This window comes from Megalops cyprinoides, chromosome 6, assembly GCF_013368585.1.
Source record: "Megalops cyprinoides isolate fMegCyp1 chromosome 6, fMegCyp1.pri, whole genome shotgun sequence".
In the NCBI taxonomy this organism is placed as follows: Eukaryota; Metazoa; Chordata; class Actinopteri; order Elopiformes; family Megalopidae; genus Megalops; species Megalops cyprinoides.
Genome location: NC_050588.1, coordinates 1,324,801 through 1,339,249, shown reverse-complemented (window position 1 = coordinate 1,339,249; position 14,449 = coordinate 1,324,801). Strand labels below are relative to the sequence as shown.

The 14,449-nt window shown below is 44.7% G+C and overlaps 1 protein-coding gene across 2 annotated transcripts; it reads left to right on the top strand.

Moving 5' to 3' along the window:
• Positions 1–3,195: 3,195 nt before the first annotated feature.
• On the top strand, positions 3,196–13,389 carry mettl1 (methyltransferase like 1). Of its 2 annotated transcripts, none has more exons than XM_036532040.1 (6): positions 3,196–3,407; positions 3,917–4,059; positions 6,082–6,266; positions 10,091–10,204; positions 11,317–11,418; positions 12,704–13,389. In XM_036532040.1, the coding sequence occupies exons 1-6, from the start codon at positions 3,328–3,330 to the stop codon at positions 12,827–12,829; spliced, it is 750 nt and encodes a 249-aa protein (XP_036387933.1). In that variant the 5' UTR covers positions 3,196–3,327; the 3' UTR covers positions 12,830–13,389. The 2 variants fall into 2 exon arrangements, with proteins under 2 accessions (XP_036387933.1, XP_036387934.1); XM_036532041.1 differs by lacking the exon at positions 3,196–3,407 and adding an exon at positions 3,438–3,521.
• The last annotated feature ends 1,060 nt before the right edge of the window (positions 13,390–14,449 follow it).

The following is a 14,449-nucleotide window of genomic DNA, read 5'->3' as shown; positions in this document are numbered from 1 at the left end:
CAGGGGGGAAGGAGTGAGGACAAGGACAGCCTTCCAGGCCCCAAAAATAAAAACTCCTCCCCTCAGCCATGAACTCCCTAATAGAGACTATTTCCTACTGATGAATGCATGGTGCAGCACTAGTGAACAAATATACAGACAGACATCTTACTCATGAGTTTCTTATACAACATAAAAAGAAAAAAGCACCTTTTTTAAGTGCAAATAAGTGAACCAGTGAAAGACAGGGGAAGAAAACATTTTGGGAAAAAAAAAACACAAGCACACAGCTTGGTAACAAACTCAACTGCCAGTGAGGTAGTTTATCTCCTGGCTAAAATACGTATTGCCATTTCTCTCTTGGTCTTCTGTTTTTTTAACTGTGATAATTATTGTCCCTCAGTTTGATTTTATAAGAGGATACATCATAAGGGAAATTATGGAGTTCATACATTCACCCAGCTCTCGCCACCTGTCCCTGTAAGTCCCCCTCATTTGACGTCCACATTGATTCCTCTGTCGGTGTTCATTGAGATGGATATCTGTTCCTCTGTCCTCTGCAACTGCCACACCTGAATTGTCCCTCGTTCACAGCAGCCGAGGGACCTGCAGAACCACAATGAGCAAAACAGTGCAATAAAAAAACCATTGAGAGGAGATATGAATGATAATACAGAAATTCCAAAAATACGAATTGTCTCTGCAATAAAGATACCTGTACATTTCATGGCAAACCCAGTTGGATATGAAGGTCTTATTCTCAATCTCTCCCTCTCTCTCTTTCTCCCTCCCTCTGTCTTCAACTCTCTCTCACTTCAGTTCAGTTTGACTCAATTCAATTCAATTCAATTCAATTCAATTCAGTTCAGTTCAGTTCAATTCAATGGTGCTTTAATGGCAGGGTAAACAAAAGCAGTGTTGCGAAAGCAAAAATGTGCACACTTTTAAATCTGAGTACAATCATGTAGAATAAAACAAAACATGTACATATAGGGGGAATGCAGGGATGTTTTCAATGGAATGGACATACATACACACATACTCCCTCTCCTTCCCTCATTCTCCCACCCTCCCTCTCTCTTTGTTTTGAATGAACACTGATCTCTGCATTGTGTCTGGTTGACTGAGAGCAGGAACCTTTGACAGCAGTGTTGCCCATCAAATTGTTGACGGATCAATACTACGTCTAAGAGCCCCATTCTGTTATTGGGCCTGGAGGATGTGCCGCTCTGACACACATGGCATGAGCAGCACACTGTGGCCACTCAGTGCCAGGATCTCACTCAGTCAATGCCGCTTTTTACACAACATGTAGAGACCCCACTTCTCTAGAGGGTGTCTAATGCCATGACCTCCTGGCTGCTGTTGTGTCACAATGTGGGGGCAAAGCAGACAACCCTCTGTGTAAAGCTACACGCTCTTCCACAGGGCGCCTGTTTGGCTGAAACAGGCCTGAATAAGCCTGGCCCCACTTCCCCGTGGATCTAGCACCACACAAGGACTTACAAGGAAATGTACACTGGTGCCAGGGTAAGTAAGCACACAGAGGCACCAGGTTTTCACTTCAGAGGTTTCCACTGTCAATTTAAAATCAATTGGCAATGCTTCATTGGCCAACCCTGCATTCTTAACAAATCGGATTGGCCACTGCACATTTTGTATCCCATATATCTGAAAGGTGAAAACTTGTTAAACTCAGAGGATGACATCAGAGGATGTAAAATCTCCAGCTCTACCTGTCTCTGTGGAAACAGAGCTTATACCTGTCTCTGCTACCTGTGGATAGCAGTCCTTCAGTGTACTATTAATGTCTGCTTTTTAAATCTGGGCTTTTTCTGGATGAAGTGATCTAGCTCCCTTACCATGGAACAATCCTGGTTGAAGTTTCCTTGTGTAAGACACTGTGTATTTTTCTATTAAATTTTACACATTCAGCTCAGCACATTGAAGGTACTGTAGACTTAGGATTTTACTTCCACTGCATTAGTTTATGAACTATGAATAATCAACTCTTTACTCATTGCATGCATTGAAAACATGATAATGTAAACTAATGAGGACCAGTGTTGATGAACATAATACCAAATGTTTTTGATGACATCTAAAGAAAAACAGTGAAGCTCTCTTTTATGCTATAGTTTAATACAGTCTGTTCAATACAGAAAAATGAAGAGGAGAATGAAATGAAATACAAAAGTAGATAGTAGATATAAACAAAACGCGAAATGTCTTACCACACGTGAGGTTGCTGATAGGCTCGCTGCCTTTGTGTTTGGGTCGTCAGCAATACTGTTCAGCATAATTGCTGATGCAGTTACAATACAAGTACACTAGAGGGAAACAACGTCCTTTCTGGATCACTTACTTGCACTGATTTTTCTGAAAGGTGTTTGTGATCGTGATAGTTGACATTATGCACTGTGTCATATCTTTTTTCCCCACAGTAACAAATGACCGTTTGGAGTAACCCTTTTTGGTGCTATGTTGGGAATATGGCAGGTTCTATGGCTCAGCACTGTTAATGACGGAAAAATAAAAAGTGGAATATTAGGACAGTTTTACATTTCAGTTGATTAAAAAGTTCCAACAGGAAATATGTATGCCAAGAGAGAGTTATTATTTTAAAATTGGACATAAACATTTTGTGGAGTATGTGAATATACTCAATAATTAGGGTGACCATACGTCGTCTTTTTCCCGGACATGTCCTCGTTTAGAGACGCATGTTTTAGGTCCCAAAACGAGGACATGTCCGGGAAAAAGAGGACGTATGGTCACCCTACAATATATGCTAGATTTTGGAAGAGTTTCCGCATATGCCTTACTGCTATATCTGTCTGATTTAAAAACGGGGTCGCACTACTGACTATGCTTACAGTAGGGACGGTGGCAATGAAGGGACACAAGACGTCCAATACCTCTAAAATCCCTGAATCATCCGTGATCCGACCAGACATATTCACCGGCACCTTAAACGTTGTCTTTAGGGTAGGCATCATTGCAGTCCTCTCGTGTTTAAAACTCATGTTAAAACCCATATAATGTGCGTTGCCCTTTGGTTCGGCATACGCATTAATGAGCTATTTTACGCGACACATGCGGTTTTAATTACGCTTACGCTTGTGATTGTTTTAGACGCGCTTACGCTTGTCAGCCAATCAAACGCTAAAGCGTTAGTGTGTGTCGGGTTTAAAGTTTGACGTCATAATTCGGCGACAAAGTTCAGCAACGTGGGGACAAGCAGGAGAAGCGTTTTCTTGAGGCTTTATCCTATCATAAACGGAAGAGCTGTGTTATTTATTTTAAAATAAAACCTCTTTCTTTTAATCCTTTCTTAGCTGATTCAAGATGAGCGTGTCGATGCCTCAGAAACGTTACTACAGGCAGCGAGCCCATTCTAATCCCATGGCCGACCACACGTTTGAATAGTGAGTTGGAAGTGGATACAGAAACTTTCGTTAGCTTAATTTAACTCTGCTATCTGCCTGATCAAAATGATATTAACTGCCCCTGAGAAACTGGATGTGGATTCAGTATGCTAGGTCAGAGTGCATCTTTGTTGAAGAATATCACATGGTGGTGTATTTTTCAAAAGGCTGTTTGCCAAGTCAGTCAGTTTTACTCTTTCTTTGATTGATCGCCAGTTGTCCTAAAATACATACTCTAAAATTTACGGCCATTTGTGAAAGCCATTGCCAGCTCATTTTCAAGCTTCCAAGCTACTAGCGAGAATGTTTTCATAAGAGGTTTAAAAACGAGTGTGTCCATTTCATTCCTGGGCCGCTAGAAATGATATAGGTGTAGTCTAAATTATGTATCTTGCTAACGTTAAAGTATTTTCCTAGGTCCTGCTGGGGATATTGTTTTGGTTTGCAGTGCTGTCCGAGTGTCGACTCATGTTTGTGTCTTGTATTATTGCATTGTGTTTGTTCGTTAGCCCCTTGTGTCCGGCGGAGATGGATTGGTCTCAGTTGTACCCACAGTTTTTTAGCTCACCGAACAGTGACGGCGAGCCCTCCGTCAAAGGACCAGCCCAAGTGGACTTCGCAGATATCGGATGTGGATACGGGGGTCTCCTTGGTGAGTCTTATTTTTGATCTTTTCCAAGCACATAATAGTAATTTTGACAGAATTTACTTATTTGCTCGCATCTTAACTTTATTCCTTTAATTATGTGTGTGTTGTAGGGGCCCTAATGTGAACTGTACCCAATGCTCAATCTTATTGATCATCTTGGCAATGTGACATCTGACCGCGTTCGTTTTGTTGCATTTTTGTTAAACACGAGAGGGAGCTGTTTATTTGGTTCCGGCATGTAGTTCAAAGCTCGGTTTTTTCCATTACCCCGAGGCAACCTATGATAATACACATTTTTTTCCCCTCGCATGACAACTCTGGCACTAATTTTGAGGTGAAAAAGTACCCAAGCATCAGACTTACAGTGTATGTTTACAAAATTTAAAACTTCGTACAAAATTATTCTGGTAATACAGGTATGGTTGTTCACCATTCAAAAGAGGTACATATGCATGTTGTAGTAATAAAGCTCTGGAATTGGATTCACATTATATATTGCTGTAATTGTGCAAATTGTAAATGAGGAGCTTGTAAGAATGCACAGATGCACTTTACATTTACATTTATTTACATTTATTCATTTAGCAGACGCTTTTATCCAAAGCAACATACAAAAGTGCATATAGTGGGCAGACAGGCACAAGGGCAAGATGTGTACAGGTCATACAATGCAGATAGTGCTAAAGCTGAGCGCAAGGTCACTGTAGAGAGCCAGAACTAATCTGATATAGGATTACATATATTACATATATCGAATACAATTACCGGAACAGTAAAGTATACTACCTAGACAAAAACGTGCACAATACAAGGTAGGAGATAAAACTACAAGTACAAGTTAGGAATCTAAGATTTACAAGGTCAAAGTTACGAGGTCAAAAATGGCAAGGGTGTCAGTCCAGGTAGAGTCTGAAGAGGTGTGTCTTCAGTCCATGTCTGAAGGGTTGGAGTGAGGTTGTTGTTCTCAGGGTGGTGGGGGGTTCATTCCACCACTGGGGGGCGATGATGGAAAAACGTCATCGACAGTAACTGAGAGTTTTTGAAGAGGAGGGGGCTTGGCCAGGACGAACAGCAGATCAGTCTTGTCCAGGGTGAACTTGAGGTGGTTGGAGGCCATCCATCTGGAGATGTCAGCTAGGCATGCAGAGATCTTTTCATTGACCTGGGGGGTGGAGGGAGGAAAAGAAATGACTAGCTGAGTGTCATCAGCATAGCAGTGATAGGAGAAACCATGCGAGCTAATGACTGAACCAAGTCAGTTGGTGTAGATGGAGAAGAGGAGAGGTCCCAATACAGAGCCCTGAGGGACACCTGTAGTGAGGGGGGAGTGGGTGTGGAGGTAGAGCCCTTCCAGTAGACCTGATCTCTGAGAGCTTGGTGATGAGCAGCTGGTGGTTGAGGGTGTCAAACGCATCAGAGAGGTCGAGGAGAATTAGGACCGAAGAGGATTAGGACTTTACAAGAGCTGAGATAAGTTAAAATAGTTGATTGTCCCCATCTTCTCAAATCACTTGGTAATCATTTCACATGGCATTTTCAATGTAAAATACTGCATGTTTGTTTCAGGTCATTGATGGATCCTTTGGCTTTGAAGGGCGTCTCTGTCAATAGTGCTGAAAGATTGCAATAGGATAATGCCCAATCAGTGCCTTTTGTAATCCCAAGTGGTGCAGGGTCCTGCTGCCCTTATCTAATCCTGGGTCAGAGTCCAGATTTTACACTAAATGTTTGAGGTTAGGATTAGTGGTGGGTACACTGATCATGAATCTGTTGTTAAGGGCGTAATGTACCCAGCACCCAGCACCCAGCACCAAGCACACCAAAGTCTAATGCAAGGCTTGTGTGTAAGTAGTGTGTGCTTCAAAAGCAGTGTTGATGCAGCTCTTACAGTTATTTAAAGACACTGAAGTACAGAAACAGCTGACCAGTGATGTAATTTCAAAAATGGTTGCAGTTTCTGTGTGATGTGAGACTGCCATCAGAGTGGGTTACCAATCCACCCTTCTCTCTCTGCTGTGTTCGCAGTGGAACTCTCCCCACTCTTCCCTGACAAATTGATCCTGGGCCTGGAGATTCGGGTCAAGGTCTCAGACTACGTGCAAGACCGGATCCACTCCCTGCGGGCGGCGGAACCGGGGCGGTACCAGAACATTGCCTGCCTGCGCAGCAATGCCATGAAGTACCTGCCCAACTTCTTCGCAAAGGGACAGGTACGGGCTAGCCTTTAGTGATCTTGCACTGTGTGCTTACCTGCTGCTGGTGGCCTTGTTTTCTCCTCCCATGTGTACAGTCCCTGCCTCTGAGTCTGTTTGTCGCACCGTCCCTTGCCATCATGTCTGTTCACCTGTCCATCTGTGCCTCAAGGTTTATGTAAGGAGAGCACATGAAACCTGTCATGCATGTCCCTCTCATCCCTCCTCAACAAGTTTGTGTGACTTTCACTGTTGCCCTCCAAGGGTGGGTGGGGACTGGGCAGTTTTCTCATAACTCAAGCACACCTCAGGGAGCTGATTGGGTAATGGAAATGAATAGTGTGGAGAGGAATGGCTTAAACCAGCACAGTGACTTCAGATACCACACACAGGGAACAGTGAGACACTTTCTGTGGTAACGAATGGTGCAGAGAGAATGGGTAGAACTAGCTGGACCTCAGAACCCAAGTGAGGAGAATGTTTGGTTCCTGTTCCTGTTTGGAAGCATCTGTTAAAAATGAGCATTTGAGAAGAATACAGAATGCTGGAGCTCAAAAGCACTGATTGAATATTGTGATTAATGACAGCCAGATCACATTTAGCATTTACGTATGAGAGCATAATCTCTGGTATGGTAAACCCATAGGCTATAATCTTAACATAAAATGAAGCTTTGTTCGTGCAAAGGTTTGTTACATGTGGCGATGTCAGCTCCCTGAAACAAGGCAAGAGATGTGTCAGTCTCTGCTAAAGGAATCTGGGTCTTTGGCATAGCAAACCAGAGCTATGGTGTCTTTTTGGGAAGTTGTGCCCATTCAGTCATTTAATCCACTTATAGCAGTGTTTTCTATATCAGCTGATGTAAACAGGTCTAAGTTGGTCACATGCTTTAATGTCCTGAGGTGGCAGTGACAGTGAATACGTTTTGTTTTTTGTTTTTTTTTGTTTTTTTTTTGTGTGTGTGTGTGTGTGTGTGTGCAATTGGAGTTCATGGCAGGAGACCCGTGGTTGGGGTCTGGGGTGCACAGAGTCACCATGTAGCTGAGCGGTCATTGCAGGACGGGGCTGTTTGTGTGCCTGTGCACTCACCAAAATGCATGGTGGCGCCCAAAATCCCAGGAGCCTTAGAGGCACATTCTAAGAAGCAGTAGCAGAATGACATTGCGTTATCGCTCATTAAACCAGACTGTTAGTTTGTGAGTGAGCGTCTGCATTTGGAATCAATAGCTATCCGTCTGTGTTGACACAGTGTAGATTATTTGTGAATTCTTCTGGAGACGGAGCTGCTGTATGGACAGACTTGAAGCATATACACGTGCAAGTTTGTTGTGCTTGGCAGGTTTTTCAAAATGCAGGATAGGATGGGTCAGTGTTGAACCCAAGCTGTGGGGGAGCAGGGCGAGATCACAACAGGTGCTCAGGGCTACAGCCTCTACCATGCAAAATGGTACAGTCTTCTCAAACTCTCATCCACAGCCAATGGCTGTTTTTAGCACTACAACTCCCACAGTCCAACACAATGAAGAGGCCGCCAATTGGAGGAGGGGAGGAATTCCACAGACGTTACATATACATATTCCACAGACCCCAATACGTTCACTGGCACCTAATGACTCGACTGACGAGAGTGGTAAGACAGGGAAACCCCACCAACATGCCCACTCTTATCCTGGCAGAACAAAACAGGTTTTCTTTTCCGCTGTGAGCTCCTGCCAGTAATTGACAGATGAGTCAGCTTAAACTGAACCAGGGTCCGGTCCCCTTTTGCCACCACCAACTCTCACCGTGCAGATTGGTTCTGTTTGTGTTTCAAGTCAGCCGGAGGCAGTCAGCATTGGTAACGTTTCACGCCACGCCAAGCCACTGACCGTTTGGCCAATCCCTGCACAGCTCCTGCTGTCCAGTCAGCAAGGCCTGCACTTTGCAGGGATTAAGCTTGGAAAAAACAAGCCCTTGAGCAAAATCTCATGGATGGTAAATGTTGATGAGAACCACTCAGACAGAAGACAGAAAGCAAAGATGAAGCTCTCTGTGGGTTTTTTTTTCCATCCACCTCATCAGATGGGCCCAGAGAAATGACCCCAGACGATAGCAGCCCTCAGTTCTTTCCCTATCATTTTCTCAGTTTAGTGCCATGTTGTTTAGCTTAACCAACAATGAAGAAGAAAGACTTTTTACAGCCCTGTGCAAAACGCCAGTGAGCCAGATGATGGTACTCACAGGAAGTTCCCAGGTGGATCAGTTTAAGGGGGACTCAACAGAACAGCCACGCTTTAGTCTGTGTACTGTAGTACCCTGCGAAATATTGAGTCAGCTTAATGTAAAGTGAGTGTGTCCCACGGTTGGCTCAGGGCCAGAAGTCTGAAAGTGAACTCCTCCGCGTGTCATATGACAGCACCGGGTGCTGACCCCCCCCTCATTTTGAAGTGTTTGAAGTAGAGGGGATTTGCTATCATTTTCTCGCTAAAACGTAGATATGCTCCTTTGTGGGCAAACGGATTCCTTGAACATTAGGCCATTTGTCGCAAGAGATTTGCAGAGTCTGAGCCCAAGCCCACAACGGCAGTGATCAAACCTGCCTGTGTCAGCAGTCGGTTTCGGCCAGGATTCAAACCCAGAAGCTCCCCTGCACCAGAATGAATGATTAAACACCAAGCGCACTAATTCGGGTTTGGCAGCACTGTGATATATCAGCAATGTGTTACAGTGGTAAGGAACAGGCCTTGTAACCGAAAGGTTGTTGGTTTGATTCCCCACTGAGGCACTGCTGTTGAACCCCTGGGAAAGTACTTAACCCACAACTGCCTCAGTAACTATCCAGCTGTATCCTATGTAAGCTGCTCTGCATAAGAGTGTCTGCTAAATGACAATGCAATGTAATGGAAAGGACGGGCACAAGTTTAGTTTGCCTGCATCTGTTTTGCAGAAATGCATTGTGACACAACTGCAATCCAGTCTAACATTTTTACCCCAAACATCGGCATCTTTTTCAGCAATCAGCAATCAGAGTGTTGCAGCAGAGGCCCTGCCGTGCCATGGCTCCTAACCACCACACTGAGTTAGATTCACACTGTCTGCTGTTAGCGGCCAGCAGTGAATGCACCGCTAATGCATGCCCCTGTTGGTGCCAGAAAACGACAGTAGCAGGAAACAATCCTTCACAGCTTGTCAATTACAATCCACAAATCTAAGGGTCTTTGTGAGTTAAGTGGAGGGATGTGTGTCTCTCCAACGTGTGTAGCCGGGGCTGTGACACCCAAACCTGAAATAGCAGGCGGCAATGTAGTATAGCGTTAAGGAGCAGGTCTTATAACTGAAAGATCGTTGGTTTGATTCCCTGCTGGGGTACTGCTGCTGTACCCTTGGGCAAGGTACTTCATGTAAGTCGCTCTGGATAAGAGTGTCTGCTAAATTACAGTAATGTAATGTGCTGTAATATAAATGCTACATGTTGTACCAACTTAGGATGGGAGCACTGTAATACAGTATATATTTGTATGCTTTTTAAAATGATACTCTACATCATATTAGAGCCAACTCCATATATTCATCAAAAATGCTTGGGCGGATCATAAAGGACTGTATAAAAATAATGTACATTTCAATATGTTCTGTTCCATTTTTGAAGAATATAGCTAAGGGCATTTTCTCCATAAAACGAGAAGCATGTTATTTAAATCAAACATTCATTTCACATATTGATTTGTAATCCTCCTTTTAAGAATTGGTTGATTTCAACAATCAAATTCAAGTCCAAAACGGATGTACTCCTTATAAGCAGGGGTGTACTGTGTAGGAGAATAAATGTTTCTTATTGCATCTGTGTTTTTTTTCTCTTTCAGCTGAGCAAGATGTTCTTCCTCTTCCCCGACCCACATTTCAAGAAGACCAAGCACAAATGGCGGATCATTAGCCCAACACTGCTGGCGGAGTATGCCTACACCCTGAGAGTCGGGGTAAGAGAGAGGGCATTATATATATATATATATATATATATATATATATATATATATAAAATATATATATATATATATATATATATATATATATATATTATACCCTTAGAGCAGGGGTAAGAGAGAAATGACAGTGTACACACACTCAAACACCCTGAGAGTAGGGGTAAGAGAGGGGGCAGCACACACATGCATATACATGCATCAGACAGCATCAGACTATGGGGGGGCAGGGGTCCAGAAAAGAGGTGGGCGGGCAGGCAGAGAACAATAGGGAGCCTGTGTGAGCCAGCACAGGTTATTGCCACACACAAGCTGCTCACTCAGCAGAAACCAGGATCGCGGAGAAGTAGGCCAAGGAGAGGCTGCGGGATTGGGGGGGGGGGTTCACTCTACACCACAGTTGTTCCAGCAGAGTCCAGCGTTACTGAGCAGAAGAGAGGGGCCAGCACCCCACCTCACAGAATTTACCCAAAAAAAGAAAAAACCTGCCCCGCTGAGTCAACACAACAAGCTGTGTCAATCTCAATGCGCTTAACGCTTTCCAGGAAACCAGGCTCCCAATAAAACCGGCAGCTCGCTCCAAAGTAAACTACAGTGACTCCGGCCAACAGTTCGGAATGTTTACAAGGGGTTATCTGTCCCAGAAACCCTTTCAGCAGAGAGATGGAGCTGTGTGAGGCTCCCATTTGAGCATGAATGGCACTGAACGGAACGTCACCAATCGATCGATCAGCTAAATTGTTCTGTTCTAATTCTTCTAATTCTGTTCAGAAGTATCTGTTCATCTTGGCATGTTTTTACAATGCTGATGTTCCCAAGGCGACGATCACAGTGCATTTTCCATTCAGTACAAAATGACTCTCTGACCCCAGGGAGTGAAAGCAATTAGGTGACTCTTGGGAGCCCGGTGGAACATAAATCGCAGAATGGCCTGAAAAATATGGCAACATGCCGTGAGGAGAGGTGGAGGCCCATTTGGCAGCCAATGCCAGACATGGTGGGCTAAAGTAGGCGGAAGTGGGGCTCGGGGCCTGTCTGGGGTTTATCTGGTGCTCCACACTGTGTCTGACGTGACATGTGTGCACCTGCTGTTGTGTTTGTGTGTGCAGGGCCTGGTCTACACCATGACGGACGTAGAGGAGGTGCACCTCTGGATGGTGAAGCACTTCACTGAGCACCCACTTTTCAGACGTGTCCCCTCAGAGGAGCTGGTAGGTGGTTCCCCTGGCTGGAAGTAAATGATATATGGCTGTAAAGAGAATAGCTAATCGTGTGTGAGTGTCTGAAAAACCAAACAGACAAACCCAAAAAATGGCACGGGGCAGACCTCCCAAACCATAGCAGCAAAAGGTGAGCTCAAAACAAAACGTGTGATGACGTTGTGTAATCCTGACCCTAACATAGGGAGAGGAGCCACCTTGTTCAAACGCGCACAGCTCGTTATGCAGGTTACGTGCGGTAAGGTGTCCCATGAGGGGTTTGTGCAATGCACACTGGGTAGTGCTTGTGTTATATACTTGTAGTGTATATGTTAATAAATTGTCTGCGTTTTGTCTGAGACCAGACAGCATCTGGAGCATGGGAAATGCACTTAACAGTTGCAGCTCATTGTAATTGTTATGTCATCATCTAGGTTTTCACTTCATTGCATTTAACCCCATTTTTATTCCTTGTCAATATGAAGCAGTTTTAGCTCCTTGTATGAAAAGCGCTGTAAATTACTGTTATAATAATGAAACCATTTTTCACTCCATTACAGATCTGTGGAAGATGTCATTAAAGAATGTAGAGTCACATTCTTAGCATTAAGCTTTCCCCAGTGAAGTCCCAAACATGATTTCCCACAATCCCTGTGGATCATGAGGGTTTTCCAGGAAACTCTGAGCCAGTTGAACTTTGTTCATATTTCTCCTGGGGCTGGGTGATATAGCCATCGCGATATATCGAATAGCTATTATTAGCGCAGTAACAGCTATCCCCGATATGCGGCAATAGGTTTCTTCCCGTATTGTTTTCGCTTTAGTCATACCTGATGCAGGAGCACACCTCCAGTTTTCCGAGGCCGTGTTAAATGCTTCCGGGGGAAAAAACGCCACTCATAGTCATATCTATTCAGTGTTGATATCACAGCAGCAACACTATGCTGCTTCCATGTGGTAGGTAGAAGCACATGGCTACAAAGATAGAGAACATATGCTATGTGTTTTTCAAAGCTAATAGGTAAGTTAACCAACATATAGATACAAGTGATGTTTTTCTGCCACAGAAGCATTTCATTCAACTTTGGAGGTGTGCTCCCACATCAGGTTAGATTAAAGGGAAAACAATACGGGGGAAAAAACCTAACACCGCATACCGGGGATAGTTGTTATTGCGCTAAAAATAGCTATTCAATATATCGTGACAGCTATATCGCCCACCCCTAATTTTTCACATGAAACCATGTAGATATCAGGTTGACTTGCAAGCAATGATAGGCTGCAGTGTTCGTTGCAGGTCGATGACATCATCGTTGGTCGCCTGGGCACTTGCACAGAGGAGGGGAAGAAGGTGCAGAGGAATGGGGGGAAGAACTACCTCGCTGTTTTCTGCAGAGTGCAGGATGAGCAGATGCTCTCATGAAGAGGCAAAACGAAGCAGCCTGACTGAGTTTTACGAGGCCATGTCTGGAGTCAAACCAATCGGCCTGTGCTGTCTCCACCCAACAACCAATCGGCCTGTGCCATCTCCACCCCTCACAACCAATCGGCCTGTCCCGTCTCCACCCCTCACAACCAGTCGGCCTGTCCTGTCTCCACCCCTCACAGCAATCGGCCTGTCCCATCTCCATCTCTAAGGTCTGAAATCTCAGGCTCTGAAAGTGTGCAAGATGTGTATTTACCAATGGGTTTGAGTCTCTGAGTGTACGTGCTGCAGGTAGGATGTGTAGGAGGCTTCTTCTGTGTTGTCTTTGCCATGACCTTCTTGGGTATCGTTTAAACGGCTCCTGTGTGCTCAGCTCTGGGCTGGCAAGAGTCAGCTGCGCGCTGCATGTTTGCTCGTTTCCAGCCTGTGGCTTGATGCTTTTCAAGGAACAGCACTGATTTGGACTAAGGAGAAACAGAACCACACTCACGGAGCTGCGTGCAGTTCAGCGTTACCCTTTCCCCCTCCCATCATTTCAAAGTAAGCGCCCTCAGAGGCGAAATGTTTGTTTTTCCTCTTCTTCATTATCTGCTGACATACTGTTTTGATTGGGCTGTTACCAGCGTTTTTGGGATAGTCATTTGCCTCTCCTTTACCCTCAGGTCCCCCACCCTCACACCCACATCTCTCCCTGTGCTATTTTAAGGGTGTATCTGTTCCAACTTGACACCTTCAGAGGTGGCGGTGGGGGTGTTGGTTTTGGCCTAGAGCCCACATGTTTGAGCTCAGTCCTCAGAGAAAATGTGAAGAAGGACAATGAGATAATGAGATGATGAGATTTGTGGGGGGGTGCAGGTGATGATTGGTAGTGTTAACAATAACGTTGCAGAGGAGGTCTGAGTCAGACAAAAGGAGAGAGAGAACTGTTCAGCGAGGCTCAGGAAGAGCACTTGAGACTACAGCTGTTTCTTTTCATTAGAGACCTGGAGCTTTGGCTCATGAAACATGATCTTTTATAGCACCAAACTGGGCTTGTGACCATTAAGGTTGCAGGTTGAGATCTTGACGTGGGGAACAGCCACAAGGCACCAGAGCACCGGAGCCTTACTTCAGTACCTGAAGTTTACATGCATCTGCTTAATGGGTAACATGAGAATGTAAATTCTTTAAGTGGCTCTAGATACAGGCTTTGGCTGAGCAAAGACATTGAACAGCAATAATGTTCTGGAGTGGTGCTGTGTCACTGGGAGGGCGAGACTGAGTCGCTGCTTGGGCACCATGGTTAAGCTGTGCTTTCAGTCCTGTCTGTCCGCTCGCTCTCGTTGACATCAGTTTAAGTTGGGAGGGGGGCATGTTTATTAGATGTCACACTCAGTCCTTTGTCATATTACTATATGCTGCTGCTGCATCTTCTGTTAAACGCACCTAACAGCCGATGTCGCCTGTGTGTCAGTGTCAATTGACACCAGTGCTTCGTTACACTGGCCGGGAATGTTTAATGCAAAATATGACTGTTAAACTTAGATTGTAGGGGCAGCAGTGTGGTGTAGTTGCAAGGGGCAGGGCTTGTTACCCAAAGGTCACCAGTTCATTTCCCAGGTGGCCCACGGTTCCTAT